This window comes from Myotis nattereri (assembly GCF_964212035.1).
Source record: "Myotis nattereri genome assembly, chromosome: 2".
NCBI lineage: Eukaryota > Metazoa > Chordata > Mammalia > Chiroptera > Vespertilionidae > Myotis > Myotis nattereri.
The window spans coordinates 211,793,489-211,809,047 of NC_138076.1; the positions used below are offsets into that span (position 1 = coordinate 211,793,489).

The window sequence follows — 15,559 nt, forward strand, 5'->3', positions numbered from 1 at the left end:
GGGCACATTTTGACCTGAAAGGTCAGTAAGACATGGTCTCTCTTCCCTGAAGAGGTCTGCTCCAGGAGAGAAGCAAAGTTTTCTCTGCAAAAGATAAGTCAGTCGAGTGTGGCATCAAACTAAACTTTACCTCCTCCCTCTCCCTGGTGGGTGGGTGCTCAATGCATTTGGTTTGGGGTGTGTGTGTGTGTGTGTGTGTGTGTGTGTGAGTGTTTTTATGTTTAATGACTGTGTGTTTAGCATGGGTGGGTGTGTTTAAGTATGGGTGCATGTCCCCACCCTGCAGGGCATGTGCTGAGAGCTGTTTGTCACAAGAATGGCAGCCTTCAGTTGGTGAAAAGAAAGCTGGAGATGTGGGGGAGGCCAGGGAGGCAGCCGCAGCCAGCAGGAGCTGGGGGAGGGTCAGTGGTGTATTAGAAGCTTCCAGGGAAATCCAGGATAGTTTCCAAATCTGGAATGGGACTCCCCGAAGCCAAGGAAGCTTGACGTTTGGTACAGTATGAAGACACTGCAAAGGTTGAGATTGGTTTGTCTGTCCCTATTTTTAGGAAGTTGAATTTTTAAATTAAATTTCCAAGCGATTTAGTGCTTGGAAATTGGAGGAGAGCTGTGGCACTTGCACTTGGTCCAGTCCTGATTTGGGGGGGGGAGGTATAAATAGATTTAAGGGTGCCTGGAGGAGCTGAGTCTTTCCTTTGCAAGGAAGGATGAGCCCCATCTAACTGACAACAGTGTTTAAGAGCCATGAGATTCTGTGGAAACAGGTAGTGGAAAAACTGTGGGCATTGGATTCAGATTTGGGTTCAAGTCCTGGCCCTGCCATTTATTAGCTGTGGAACCTTGAAGAAGTCACTCAGCCTCCCTAGGCCTCAATTTTCTTTACTGCAAAATAGCAATAAAAATCCCTGTTTCACATGGTTTTAAGGGGATTAAGTGAAATAGTGAATTTCTGGCACCAAACACATATTGGCCCTCAGTATGTCAGTTGCCCCTGTGCCCAAGGAAGAAGGAAGAAGGCAGGAAGTAGGAATAAATCCCAACAAACCTTTGACAGCCCATGGGTACGTGTCTGACCTTGAGGAGATCTGGGCGTCAGACCCGTGACCAGCCCTCGTTCCTCACAGCCTTGGGGAACCTGCCGTTGCTGCTGAGCCTCCTCTCGGTCCTGCCGCTAAGGAGCGAGTCGGAACAGGAGCTGGACAGCATGGCCATGAAGCTCCTTCACCAAGGTGCCAGCTTGAAGGCCCGGGCTGGGTGTGCCAGGGTGCTCCTTCCTTCCCTCCTTTCATCCCTGTGGGCTTCTTGTTAGCTGGGACCTTTCAGATCTCTCTCTGTTTATTCCCTATGAGTGAAATAACTCTCCCCAAAATAGATGTTTATATAAAATGATGTGATAAGCACAAGCAGTGGAGTTGGGAAGGCCTGGGTTTGTTCTTAGGTTAATCACTAGCTATACGACCTTGGACAATCACCTCGCCTCTATGAGCCTTATGTTCCTCTCAGGTAAAATAATAGTATGACCCGATTTAGGGTTAAGATAAGGAGTAACTGTAAGTATAGAATTCCACACAGTGCTTGGCACACAGCAGGTTTTATATTGGGGTCATGGGGGCAAGGAGTGGCAATTCCCAGAGGGAAGGGATGTGTCCTATAGAAGTCAATTTTACAGTGTAGTAACTGCTCTGATGAGGGCTGAGGGAGCACTGTAAGGCACTTGAGAGGTTAAGGAAGGCTTCATGGGGGAGGTGAACTTTGAGCTGAATCTTGATTGCTGAATAGAATTAAGGAGTTAGTCCGATGGGGGTGATATGAGAGAGAGAATATGGCAAGTTCAGGGCATTGCACCTGGATGGTTACAGAGCTCCCCTGGGAAGGTGGTTAGTGCCCCATTGCTGGGAGAATGCAGAGGCTGGGTATTCTTCCTGTTAAGGGTAGCAGGTTGGCCTGGATGACCTCTGCACACCCTCCCACCTGGAGTCTGTGCTGGCATGAGCTGTTAGAGGATGCCCCTGGGCCACCTAAACTAGTGCAGTCTGCTGGAATGCAGCTGTGGGCTGCTTTCCAGGTGTTTGTTCAGATGGAGGGTGTGAAGATGCCTTCGGGCTTCTCACTGTGTTGCCCTTCATTGGCTGTAACACTGAGGAGACTTGGTTTGTGTGTGGTCCCCGAGACTGAAATCGTCATCTGAGGGCAGTGTGAGGACAGTGTAAAGCCAGAGCGCTGCGCCATGGGTGTGGGGACTCTCATCTTTTGCAGTGAGCAAGCTGTGTGGGAAATGCAGCCCCATGGACATGGACATCCTGCAGCCTTCCTTCAACTTCTTGTATTGGAGCCTTCATCAGACCACCCTGGGCAGTCAGAAAAGAGGTGCTGGGGCCCAGGCTGTGATAGTGAATAGGAGGGGTGCTGGGCAGTGTCTGTGGCCCTTGCTGCCCTCGGTTTTTCCACCTTAAAAAAATAAACGGGGATGTGGCTGGACCAGACGGTCGTAAGGTCCTTTCTGCTTCTGATAACCTGTGGTTCTGGAATGAAGCTGGGACCCTTAGGAGCTCCAGCTGATCCCTGGGTCCATTCACTGTGTGCGTGAGCCCTCTTCGGGTGCTAACTCAGCATCGGTGGCACTGAGCTGGGGCTCCTGTGTGACTAACTCATGTGGCCCTGCCTTGTGGACCCTCTGCAGCCGCCGCAGTGCTCCTGAGCAGCACAGCTTTGATCAAGCTCCTGGAGAAGATGCTGGCGCTCACCTGGGCCGGGGAGGGCTCGCCCGGGACCACGCTGCTCTGCTCTGCCTGGCTGCTCACTGCTTCCTTTTCTGCCCAGCAGCATGATGGCAGTCTCCAGGTTAGTCTCTAACCCCGGTGGCTTTGGTGGCCTGCAGTCACCTGCTGGGTGGCATAAAGATTCTGAGGTCTGGTCCCAGATCTATGGCTTATTAGCTGTGTAACCTCGGCAAGATATTTAACTTTCTGAGCTTCAGTTTTCTTGCCTACAAAATGGCGGGGGGGAGGGGGTGTGTGCAGAAATACATCCAGAATTGTTGTCAGGAAGTTTAGATTAATCCATTTAGCACACCTGGATCACCTACATGCCAGGCTGTATTATAGACACAGAGGAATAATTAATGAATACAGCACACCCCTCCCCCCCACCTGGGGGAACATGTATTTGTAGGTAAAGACAGTGGGGAAGTCATTCCGGGTAAAGAGAACAATATGGGCAAAGGCATGAAGCCGCACAAATGTAGGACAGGGTGTGCATATCTGGAGAGGGGGCACGTATTCTGTAGCTGGAATGTATGGAGTGGACTCTCAGGCTGGATAGGAAGGCAGAAGCCTACCTGTGACCTTGAAGTGCTGGGTGGCAAGCTGTCATTGTGATTGTCCGAGGTGGTGATGCAGGGAACCAGGGAGCTGCGGACATGCCCACAAAGCCCCTCCTTTCCTCTCAGCCCCTCCGCCGGTAGGACTTGTCAACCAGGGCCTTGCAGAGCTCCTCTGTGGGCTGCTGTACATTCGGGTGTCTCCTCCGTAAGGCTGGCTGCTCCCTGTGGACAGAAACCATCTCCTAGTCTTCGAGGTGTCCTCACACTGTGCCCAGCCCTGTGCCAATCCAGTGCCAGGCACACACTCAGTAGTGTAGGAGTGAAATCACTTTTAACATTTGGCCTCTAGGGCGGCAGCAGTCTGTGGCGGATCTATGCTACAGCAGATCTGCAGTGTTCAGGAACCTCCCCTGCTCTGCTGTGTGAAGCTGTTGGACCTCCCCATATGCCTGCGGTCACCTGCTGGCTGGAAGCCTGGCCTTGGCTCTGCCCTGGCCCTCAACTCACACCTAGCAGTTACCTAATACCTAAGGCCTCCCCACTGCTAGCGCCTAGGCCTGATGGTTCATCCTCACCGCGAACAGGGCCTGTTCACCATCTCCGCGCCCCCAGCCTCTCCCCTCCGCCACATCTGCCCGCACAGCCACAGTCTGCCCACACGTCCCTGCTGCCTACACTCCTGTGGCTTTTGGTTCTGCACGTGGCTGCTGAGACCCTGCTTACTTCACTCCTCTGCAGCCTTACTTTCTGCTTTCCACCTCCTGCCCTGGTCTCTGTTCTCAGTCAACTGCGCTCTTTCACATCTCCAGACCTTTGTTTGTTTTTGATTGGTTTTCAATAGCCTTAATTATTAAGACAGTTTTAGATTTGCAGAAAAATTGAGCAGCCAGCACAAAGAGTGCCCATATAACCCTCACAAACTGTCCTCTATTAACATCTGACACTAGTTTGGAATTTCCATCCTTTATACACACCTTCTGCCTAGAACCTGCCGATTCCACCAGCCAACAAGCATTTTTGAGGAACTGCTTTGCGTCAGAGCGAGATAGATCCGAGCAGAGTAGTTCCTGCCTTCAGGCAGCTCCTGTTCTGAATGAGGAATGCAGAGCAGACTCAGGGCTTTGAACCTGCCACCCCTCCTAACCCCTGTTGGCTCATTGCTTTGACGTTAAGGAGCACATGCACCAGTGCTGCCCCTAGTCTTTTCTTCACAATAGCTCTGGAAAAAATGAAAGTAGGTGGCATTGTCCCCATTTCATTGATGGAGGAAGTAAGGCAGGCAAGAAAGTGCAGTGACTTGCCCACATCCACACAGCTGGCCAGTGACAGAGCCAGGATTTTGATTCCGGGCTATCTGACTCCAGATCTAAGTTAGTTGGATGGTGGACTAAGAGGAGACTGAACCACCGATGAGGCCAGGGAAGTCCCCTAGTGGAGGAGGTCCTTGAGGATGGGGGAGATTTGGGAGAAACGGGATTCTCCAGGGAAGGTTTCATTTCCCTCCTCGCGTTCCTGAATCCAGGGCTGGCGAGGCCCACAAGATTCTGTGTGGCCTCCTCTGTCCTTGATGCAGCTGGTATGTGCGTGGGTAGAACTGATACTGGGGTAGGTTAATTTCTGTCCAAGCTCCCAGAATATGGGAGTTACCCTTTCCCCCTGCCCTGCCAGGTTCACCAGACACTGTCCGTGGAACTGGACCAAGTACTGAAGGCCCTCAGCTTTCCCAAGAAAAAGGCCACGCTGCTCTCAGGTGCGGGCCCAGGGGCAGTAGCAGTAAAAGAAAAGCTCTTCCCCTGGATTCTGAGATGGACCACCCTTCCCAGTCCAGCCTGTGGTCAGCCATTATCATCTCCATTGTTTCCTCTTCTGACAGAGCAGGTGGAGGTGGGGAAGAAGGCAGGGACTGGCTGTAAGGGGTTTCTTGCTTTCAGCTGCTCTCTTGCGCTTCCTGCGGACAGCCCTGCAGCAAAGCTTTTCCTCTGCCCTGGTGACTCTGGTGCCCTCAGGAGCCCAGCCACTGCAAGCCCCTGAGGACACTGTCCTAGCTCCACTGGGAACATCACAAGTGCTGTCCCTGGTCATTGGACTGCAGAACCTCTTGGTGCAGGTAAGGCCCTTGCTGACTGAGCCCTGGTACTGGAGCCTGTTCACCCAGGACAAGAGCAGGAAGGAGTGGCTGCCTCTCAAAGCCTGGATTGATATGAAACTTTTAAGGTTATGGTGACCTGGTCACTGTAGGGTTTAGTTATGAAACTGTTTTAGTTTAGAAATGAAACTCAGATTGGTTCATAACTGAGAAGTTCAGGGGTCAGTACTGGCTTCAGGCACAACTGGGTCCCAGAGGCTCAGACAATGTCACTAGAACTGCCTCAGTCGCTTGGCTTTATTGTCTTGGGATGGCAGGATGACCCACAGCTGCTCCTGGCTTATATCCTTCCAGCAAAAAGGAGGTTTCTCTCTTTCCCTAGAGCTGAGTCTCATTAGCCTGGCTTGGGTGAAGTGCCAATCACTGTGGCTGAGGCATGGGATGCTCTCATAGGCCTGGCTTGGGTCAGTGCCCTCTCCTGGAGGTTATGGTCAGCTCTCCATAACCCACGTGGACTGAACATGAGAGAGGCATGGTTTGCAAAATAAAACTGTTCCAAGAAGAAGGAAGAATAGAGCCTGGACAAGCAAAAACAGTAGGTGTCCACCCAAAAGGGGTTTGTGTTTTACAGCCTAGAGGGCTCTTGGAGATCATTGTTTATCCAGCCATCGTATACTGTGAAGGGTGGTGGGGGCATGGAGATAAGTCAGGAGCCTGCCTTTGAGCATTTAACAGTTGGAGGGAGGATGGTGCCTTGTAGACAGGTGATAACACAGTGCGGTCAGTGCTGGACTAGAGCACTGGACTGTGGGGCCCAGGATGTAACTAATAGGCTGGTGCAGGGTGAGTGTGGGGCTGGCTATCAGAGAAGGCTTCCCAGGGAAGGTGCTTGGACTGGGCTACAAAGACCAAATTACTTGTCCTAGGTTCTCAATGGCAGGGGGCGTCAGAGATCCAGACAGCAGTACCATTTCAGTCTCTGATATGATTCATTCCCTGTCCCTGGCCTTGTGTCATATTTCCTGCCCTTGATTCTTCCCTTTCAAGGAGCTTACTGTCTGTTATTTTCAGATATGAGCTGGTCGCACTGTAGGGTGACCAAGGCCCCAGACATTTATGCTGTTTTAATTAGACTTGGACTCTCCTTTCTTGCCCTTCAATATTTGCCCAAGTCAGACAGTCACAGGTCCACATGGTCTGATCTGATGGCGAGGTACTCATAGAGCAAGAAGAGTGAGGTGGGGCAGCCAGCAAATGAGTGAGAAGAGTTGCAGAGACTTCCTAGGAGAGAAGAGGGGCCTTGATTAGAGTAGGTTCCACTCGGTGCCCAGATAATGACTGCACTAGTATGATATGGCTGTTGATTGTGCAAGATTATGTTTAAGGATTGATCCCCACTTGGCCTCTCTGAAATCAATAATCCTATATAATAAAAGCCTAATATGCAAATTGTTCAACCGGGAGTTTGACTGGGAGTTTGACCCCTCACTATGACGTGTGCTGACCACCCACTGCCCGGGTGCTCAGACACACGTGTAAGTATGTATTAAACAGGCATTGACAAGTGTCTGGTTTGAAGAGGTACAGAGGCTTAGCCTGCTCAGAGCAGCCATGTGTCTTCATCTGGCCCTGCACCTGGAGGTTCAGAATGAGGCTCTCTGGACTGGTTGGTTTTGCTTTCTATACTTTTCTAACCAGGGTCAGATGGTCTCGGTCAGAAGCTCTTTCAGGCTTACTCACTCCTCTGATTCCGGTGCAGATGCGACATCCCTGGGGAGTCTTGGGGGAGGGTCAGGGTGGGCCTGAGAAATATCCTTTGTGGTCAGACTTGGCTTTCTGATTGAGGTGTGAGTGGAATGTGTTATCAGATTGGAAATCAGGGAACTAATTAGTTTTACAAGACTTGAGGCTTTGAGTGCAAGGGTCAGTCCTACAAGGAGATGTTGATGTCAAGTTAAGGGTCTAGGAGAGTAGGAGGTGGGGAGGATGGAGAGATAACTGTTCCTGAGTAAGCACTTGACCTGTTATTCACTCATTACAGCTCTGTAGGTAGAAATTATCACCTCAGTTTTCTAGACAAAGAAACAGAGTCCTAGAGCTACTAAGTAACTTGCCTGAGTCACACATTTTAGGTCAGGATTCAAACCTGTTTTTTGGCTACAAGACCCATGTTCTTTCAGTGTCCCAAGACGTGTCCCTTGTGAACAGGAGCCATTGTTACCTGAATGGTAATCCCTGGTTTTCCTAATGCCCAGTGGCCCTACCTCTTCGCCCATCACCCAGGGGGCCCTTGCTAGTTGTATGGGGTGATAGGACACATGGTCAGAGAGTGGCGCTATGCCCACAGCTCCTCACCAGGTGGGGAAGCTGGGGCATGCTGGCCCATGGCTGTATGGTCTTGCATACCTGTCAAGAGGCTGGAAGTGCCCACTGGTTAAGAGTGAATTTTAGAAGAAAAAAAAAAAGTGAATTTTAGGCCAGAGAAGGAGAAAGGGCACAAAGCTGTTAACCTAAAAAGAAAATGACCTTTCAAAGTGAAAGCCAACAAGCATTTATTTGAGATTTTAAAAAAAGAACAGCTTTTCGGGAAGCACTGATTCAGGCAGAAATCCAAACAGAGTTCCAATTAGGAGGCAAAGGGTATTTATGAGAAAGGGAAGGGAGCAATTACACCCATAGAGGGAAGGCATTTCTATTGGTGCAATAAGCTAACATAATTCTAAGCAACGTTTTAAATTTTCAGTTGGTAGCCATCAGTCTGCTACCTCCACCCACTGCCTGGGTGCTCAGACATAGCATCTGCTTTCTTGTCATCTTTACAAACAGTTCTTTGGGACACAATGTTGCTTTGGGCCCAGTCAAAATATTGTTTTTCCCTGTTGTCACATTCCAATAGCTCGAAGCATGAGACCTGCAAGGCAGTTCCTTTGCATTTTTAAGTGGCTCCATTTATATTATTATTATTATTATTATTATTATTATTATTATATATTTTTACAAGGCCAAGGGTTTGGTTCTTGACTTGCCACTTATTATCCATGTATCCTCAGGTCAAGTATTTTCTCTCTGGGCCTCATTTTCTCGCTGTAAAATGAGGTGAGTGGGTTATCTCAGTGGTCAGCAAACTGCGGCCCCTTGAGTGTGGCTCTTCCACAAAATACCACGTGCGGGCGCACACGTACAGTGCGATTGAAACTTCGTGGCCATGCTCAAGGGGCCAAAGAGCTGCATGTGGCTCGCGAGCAGCAGTTTGCTGACCACTGGGTTAGCTCAACCACGTCCACCTTGGAGGCCACAGGGGTTCTGTGCAAGAGACTCAGGGCTTGTTAAAGTGGGGGCATGCTTCCCTGTTATGCATTCCACTAAGAAATTCACCATTTACTGAGTATTTACTCTGTGCCAAGCACTGGTTAAACACTATGTCCATTTCTCATCTAACCTCTCAGCAACCCAGGCCATCTTTTTATTCCTACTCAGCAAGGTTGAGTAACCTTGGCCAGGATCACACAGATGGTAAGTGACTAAGCAAGGATTCAAATCTGAGTCTGCCGCATACCCTTATCCATCAGGTTGTTGCCTTCCAAAGGAGAGCATAGGATTTTTTGGGTTAGTTTTAGTTTTTACATTTTAAAAAATCTGTTTTATTGAGCTATAACTTACATGCAATAAAATCCATTAATTTTTTTTTAAATATATTTTATTGATTTTTTACAGAGAGGAAGAGAGAGAGATAGAGAGTTAGAAACATGGATCAGCTGCCTCCTGCACATCCCCCACTGGGGAAGTGCCCGCAACCCAGGTACATGCCCTTGACCGGAATCGAACCTGGGACCTTTCAGTCTGCAGGCCGACGCTCTATCCACTGAGCCAAACCGGTTTTGGCCCATTAATTTTTAAAAAAAATATATTTTATTGATTTTTTACAGAGAGGAAGGGAGAGGGCTAGAGAGTTAGAAACATCGATGAGAGAGAAACATCAATCAGCTGCCTCCTGCACACTCCCCACTGGGGATGTGCCCACAACTAAGGTACATGCCCTTGACCGGAATCGAACCTGGGACCCTTGAGTCCGCAGGCCTATGCTCTATCCACTGACCCAAACCAGTTAGGGATCCATTAATTTTTAAGTGTAGAAATAGGTGGATGTTAATTCTCATGCTATGGAACATTTCCATCACCCCCAAAAGTTTCCTTTTGCCCTTTTTTTTTTAAAAAAAAATACATTTTTATTGATTTCGGGGAGGAAGGAAGAGGGAGATAGAAACATCAATAATGAGAGAGAATCATTGATTGGCTGCCTCCTGCACGCCCCCCACTGGGGTTGGAGCCCGCATGTGCCCTTGACCGGAATCGAACCGGGGACCTTTCAGTCTGTAGCCCGACACTCTATCCATTGAGCCAAACCAGCTAGGGCTCCTTTTGCCCTTTTAAAAAAATTTTTTTTAATTGATTTTTTATAGAGAGTAAGGGAGTGGGATAGAGAGTTAGAAACATACATCAGGTGCCTCCTACACACCCCCTACTGGGAATGTGCCTGCAACCAAGGTACATGCCCTTGACCAGAATCAAACCTGGAACCCTTTAGTCTGCAGGCCGACGCTTTATCCACTGAACCAAACCGGTTATGGCCCTTTTGCCGTTTTGAAGTCAGTTCCCTCATCCCATCCCTGAATCTCACAAACACCAATCTGCTTTCTGTCACTATAGTTTTACCATTTCTAGAAATTTTTTTTTTAATCCTCACCCAAGGATATTTTTATATTGATTTTTAGAGAGGGAAAGACAGAGAGAAATATCGATGTGAGAGAAACACCTTGATTGGTTGCCTTCTACATGCACCCTGACCAGGGCCCGGGCCAGGGAGGAGCCTGCAACCCAACTGAAGTACATGCCCTTGACCAGAATCGAACCCAGGACCCTTTGGTCTGCAGACCGACTCTTTATCCATTGAGCCAAAGTGGTTAGGGCCCATTTCTAGAATTTCATATAAATGAAATCATACAGTAGTAGTCTTGTGTGTCCAGCTTCTTTCACTTAGGTTAATGCTTCTGAGATTCCTCATATTGTTGTGTGTATCATTACTTCATTTCTTTTCATTGATGAGCAGTAGTCCATTATATGGCCATGGCACAATGTGTTTATCCATTGACCTATTGATATTTGGGATGTCCATATTTTTGGCTATTATGAATTAAGTTTCTCATAATATTGAAGACGAGTCTTGCTGTGGATATATGTTTTCATTTCTCTTGGGTAAAAACCTAAGAGTGGGATTTCTGGGTCAAATGATGTTATTAGTTTTCTATTGCTGTGTGAGAGGTTACCACAAACTTAATGGCTTAACACAACACCCACTTATTATCTCACAGTTCTTTATATCAGAAGTCTGGTAGGCTCAACTAGGTTCTTCACTTAGGGTCTGAAGATGAGGCATTGGCTAGCCTGGGTACTTACCTGGGCATCTGGGAAATAACCCATCTCTTCCTCAGGGGCCTCTTTCAGCTCTTTGATGTTGCCCACATGGCCCTCTTCTTCAAACGAGCAATGCATGTTGAGTCCTTCTCACATTTCTAATCTCTCTGGTTCTTCTGCCACCAGCCAGAGAAAACTCTGCTTTTAAAGCGCTAGTATGAATTGATTGGACCCACCCAAATGTCTCCCTTTTGCCATTTAATGTAACATAATCACAGGGTAACATCTGGGAGCAAAGGTCATGGGACCATCCCTTTTTAAAAAATTTATCGATTTGAGAGAGAAAGAGATTTGCTGTTCCACTTATGTATACATTCATTGGTTGATTCCTATATGTGCTCTGACCAGGATCAAACCTGCAAACTTGGCGGGTTCTAACGCTCTAACGTTGCCTTGGGGCAACACTCTAACCAACTGAGCTACCTGGCCAGGGACTCCTGGGACCATCTTAAAATTCTGTCTACTGCATATGCCAATTGTATGTTTAACCTTATAAGAAACGATCGAACTATTTTCCAAAGTGGCTGCACCATTTTACCTTCCCAACAGAGAAGTATATGAGTGTTTTAGTCACTCAATATTCTGGCCATTTGATATTAACAATTTTTTAAAATATATTTTTATTGATTTCAGAGAGGGCGAGGGTGAGATAGAAACATCAATGATGAGAGAGAATCATTGGTCAGCTGCCTCCTACATGCCCCCTACTGGGGATTGAGCCTGCAACCTGGGCATGTGCCCTTGACTGAAATCGAACCCGGGACCCTTCCATCCGAAGGCCAACGCTCTATCCACTCAGCCAAACTGGCTAGGTCAATATTATCAAATTTTTAATTTTAGCTATTGGTGAGTGTAGTGGTATCTCATGGTGGTTTTAATTTGCATTTCCCTAATGACTATGATAATGAGATCTTTTCACATGCGTATTAGAGCATAACATTTTGTTTTATGAAAGATTCAGCTGCTTTTTAAAAAAAGGTTGAAACTCACTGGCTTAGATAAACTATCTGTGAATCTCTCAGTGGGGCCCAGGGCCCATCTCCTTTCTGAAACAAAAGTGTCTGGAATGTAGGTAAATCATTAGTGTAAGCGCTGTGCTCTGTGTGTGGGTGAGAGATGAAACAGACATTTCTTCATTGCCTACAGGGCTGCAATCCCAAATCTGAAGTTATGAAATCCAATTGTTCTGAATCAAATTGTTTTTCTTGGTTGGCATCAAACCCATTGGTCACAAAACCTGACATAAACATTTGTGTTTTTTGTTTTCTTGCAGAAGGACCCTCTATTGTCCCATGCCTGTGTCGGCTGCCTGGAGGCCTTGCTTGACTACCTGTATGCCAGAAGCCCAGACATGGGTAGAAACCCTCCCCATTCTCTGATGTTCCCCTGAGGGGGATGGGAGGAGGCCAGCCTCTGCCACTTCCTGCTCCAAACTGCCATCCCCTGTTCTGTGAATCACACTCATTTTGTGCAATTCTTTCAACAAAACTGCATGGGCACTGTTATGCCCAGTTTACAGATGAGGACACTGCGGTTCAGGAGGTCAGGCCACTTACCCAGCCATGGTCGCAAAGCTCTTAATGGCAGAGCTCTTCCTGTTGCCTGCCACAACAGTGGGGCATATGGTCTCCCTGAGCCAGGCAGCAGAGGGGGATAGAAGCCCAGGGAGGAAAGAAACGTCCTGGGGTCGGCTTGTGCAACGCCCTGCCTCTAGCTGAGTAGCCCTTCTTGAGCCAATAGGAGAGAGTCCTGCTTAGTAATGTTTCAGGGCCTTTGGAAAAGAAGCATTGACGACCCAGGATGACTGATGTTTCCTATAGCACAACATGTGGCCTCCCAGCCCTGGAACCGGTTTTTACTGTTCACCCTCCTGGATGCTGGAGAGAATTCCTTCCTCAGACCCGAGATCTTGAGGCTCATGACTCTGGTAAGTGCAGTAAGGATGGTCTTGTGGTCTGAAGAATGTCGTGAGCTGAGTGGTCCCGAGGAGGCCAGGGACACCTTACTTTAGGTAACCCTAATCCTCAAAGAAGGTAGAGGGGGCTGGGCAGGCCTTCATCCCACAAGAGGCCTGCTCAGAGAATTCCTACCAATGTCCACATCTCCTCACCCCAGAAGAGCCAGACAGTCTTTCTCAATTCACTCACTCAAAAAATTGATCAGAGCCTGCCCACCACATGCCAGGTCCTATAATAGGGGCCGATGAGCCAAATGCTCTGCCTTTAAGGATCTCTCAGTCTAGAGAAGGAGATGGACAAGTTCAAGTGTGATGTTATTGGTGGTAGAGTAGGAGATATGCTAAGTGCTTGATGCGCAGTCAGTGTCCATTGAATAAACAACAAAGCAGTGAGCCTGTGAAAGACAGTGAAGCGGGTCAGTGAACATCAGTGCTAGGTCTGGGAAGAGAGTAAGTGACTAAAGAAGAGAGCAAGTACTCTGCCAGAGCTGGGAATAAAAATGTAGTCGGCACTCAGGGTCTGTCTTTAATACAATGGAAAAACATTCATTTGTGAAGGGAACATTTTAGCTGAGGCTTGAAGGATTAATAAGTGAGGAGGAGGAAATGTAATCCAGGTAGTGAAGTGAGAGCAGCAGGATATGAACACATGGTGTGTTTGGGTAACCACACAGTCCATTTTGGCCGTGAGTGTGAGGTGCAAGGCAGCGGGGTGGGGTTGGGTCGGTACTGAAGGGTCAGCAGGGCCAACTCTCAGGGTGTCACAGTCTGCCTCATTTACCCCACTCTCCCATGACATCACCCCACCCTTACTCACCAACTCTGAGCTCCTTGGAGGGTGCTGGGGCTCCAGATCTGTGTACTTAGCCAGCGCTGAGCACAGCAGGAATACAGGAGAAACGTCTGAATGAAGGAGATGGGAATCACTGCCTGTTCGGGGCTTCTCTCCCGGGCCAGTTTGTGCGGTTCCAGAGCAGCAGCGTCTTCTCTCCTGCGGAGGTGGGTCTCGTTCTGCAAGGCGCAGCTTTGGCTGACCTCTCGACCCTCTCGAACACCGCACTCAAGGCTCTGCGTGGCTTCCTCCTGCAGGTGTGTAGGAAGGGGATGCATGTAGCCGCTGTGATGCTAGACCAGGGGTGGGCAAACTTTTTGACTCGAGGGCCACAATGGGTTCTTAAACTGGACCGGAGGGCCGGAACAAAAGCATGGATGGAATGTTTGTGTGAACTAATATAAATTCAAAGTAAACATCATTACATAAAAGGGTATGGTCTTTTTTTTTTTTTTTTTTTTTTAGTTTTATTCATTTCAAACAGGCCGGATCCGGCCCGCGGGCCATAGTTTGCCCACGGCTGTGCTAGACTCTCCACACCATCTTCTGGGTGGAGCTCTGGTCACAGCAGCCAGTGGGGTCTGGAGTACAGGGGGTGGAGGGTAGAGGGGGCCTGTGTGGTGTATGCTCTGAGAAGGGCTGTTTTCCCTGCCTTTTTCTTCCCTTAGGTTCAGAGCATGGGCCTCTTGACTGATCATAACATGGCCCAGACCCTGCAGGCCTCCTTGGAGGGCCTTTCCTCCAGGGCCTCCTCAGCCCAGCCTCCCCTGCAAGACATGCTGTATCCTTTCTTGTATCTGGAAGCTTTGGCCTGTGCAAGGTCACTCAGGCTATGGGATGGTGTGGCATCATGCTTCAGGACAGAGAGATGCACTGCCTTACAGCCCTGTCCTCTCAAGCAGGCAGCGGTCAGTGAAAATAATTAATAGTGATAGCAACGACAATGACTTGTTATTTATTAAGATAGGGCCAGTCACATTACATGCATTGTACTAATCCTCACAGCATCTAGGAGTGTTAATGTTGTTAACTCAGACCAGAGAGGTTAATGACTTGCCCAGGATCATATCCAGATTTGATCCCAGATTTGCCTGTTTCCAAAGCCACATACATCACCAAACTCGGGGAGGAGCTAGTCCTTCCCCAGGGGTTTGGAGAAAATCACCCAGCCCAGGGGGCACAGGTGCTTCCCTCAGCCCAGCATGGATGGCTGCATGTCTCTGAGAAAGCCTGGGGTTGTGGGAGTGGGCAGAGGCCCTCTGGGGTGGCTGTGGGGCTCCAGAGACACTTTTGGTCAGGAGGTGTGTGTCTGTGTATGGAGGTGCTTCCTCCAGCTCTTACTGGCTCCCTTTCTGCCCCCTCTTTCCCTTTCCCATGGAGTAGTTCCCTGTTGTATACAACTACCTAACCCAGGTGTTCAGGTTCCAATTTTAGAATCTAGTCCCACTCTTCTTAGGAGAGAGAACCTCTGTTCGTCTGACCACTTTTACCCTTTTGGGGCTCTGGAGGTGCGGTTCTCCCACGGTGGGCCCTGCCTCTCTGCGGTTCTCCTCTCATGTTTTGCTGCCAGCTGCCTGGGAGGTGTGGTTGTATCCCTGTCCCACATCAGAGACTGACCCTCAACAATTGAAGGCCCAGACATGGATGGACTGAGACCTGGAGAAGACAGTCGGGCACAGTGGTTTGGAGAAATGAATGACAACTGCAGCCACTAATCTGGAGCCTTTTACTCCATTGTTGAATCTGGAAATAAAATGATTCACTCACATGCCTGGTGAGCACTCCAAAAATATTTTACTCTCAACCTATCTTGGCCTCTTCCAGCTGGTTCCTCAGCCAGAATGGGTGGCCTCCTCAGGTAAAGGGGGTAGGATTAGTCCTCCTAACAAC

The 15,559-nt window shown here is 48.7% G+C and overlaps 1 protein-coding gene across 1 annotated transcript in view; it reads left to right on the forward strand.

The window, feature by feature from the left end:
• Positions 1-15,436, forward strand: part of MEI1 (meiotic double-stranded break formation protein 1) — a gene marked incomplete at its 5' end in the record, with an annotated part of 59,207 nt that extends 43,771 nt beyond the window's left edge. The window contains 10 exons of the mRNA XM_081084058.1: positions 1,125-1,229; positions 2,257-2,367; positions 2,681-2,841; positions 4,991-5,072; positions 5,254-5,429; positions 12,154-12,235; positions 12,701-12,807; positions 13,795-13,926; positions 14,338-14,450; positions 15,240-15,436. Coding sequence (XP_080940184.1) covers positions 1,125-1,229; positions 2,257-2,367; positions 2,681-2,841; positions 4,991-5,072; positions 5,254-5,429; positions 12,154-12,235; positions 12,701-12,807; positions 13,795-13,926; positions 14,338-14,450; positions 15,240-15,285 — 1,115 coding nt within the window. The 3' untranslated portion in view covers positions 15,286-15,436. The remainder of the gene's footprint in view (positions 1-1,124; positions 1,230-2,256; positions 2,368-2,680; positions 2,842-4,990; positions 5,073-5,253; positions 5,430-12,153; positions 12,236-12,700; positions 12,808-13,794; positions 13,927-14,337; positions 14,451-15,239) is intronic.
• Between the last annotated feature and the right edge of the window lie 123 nt (positions 15,437-15,559).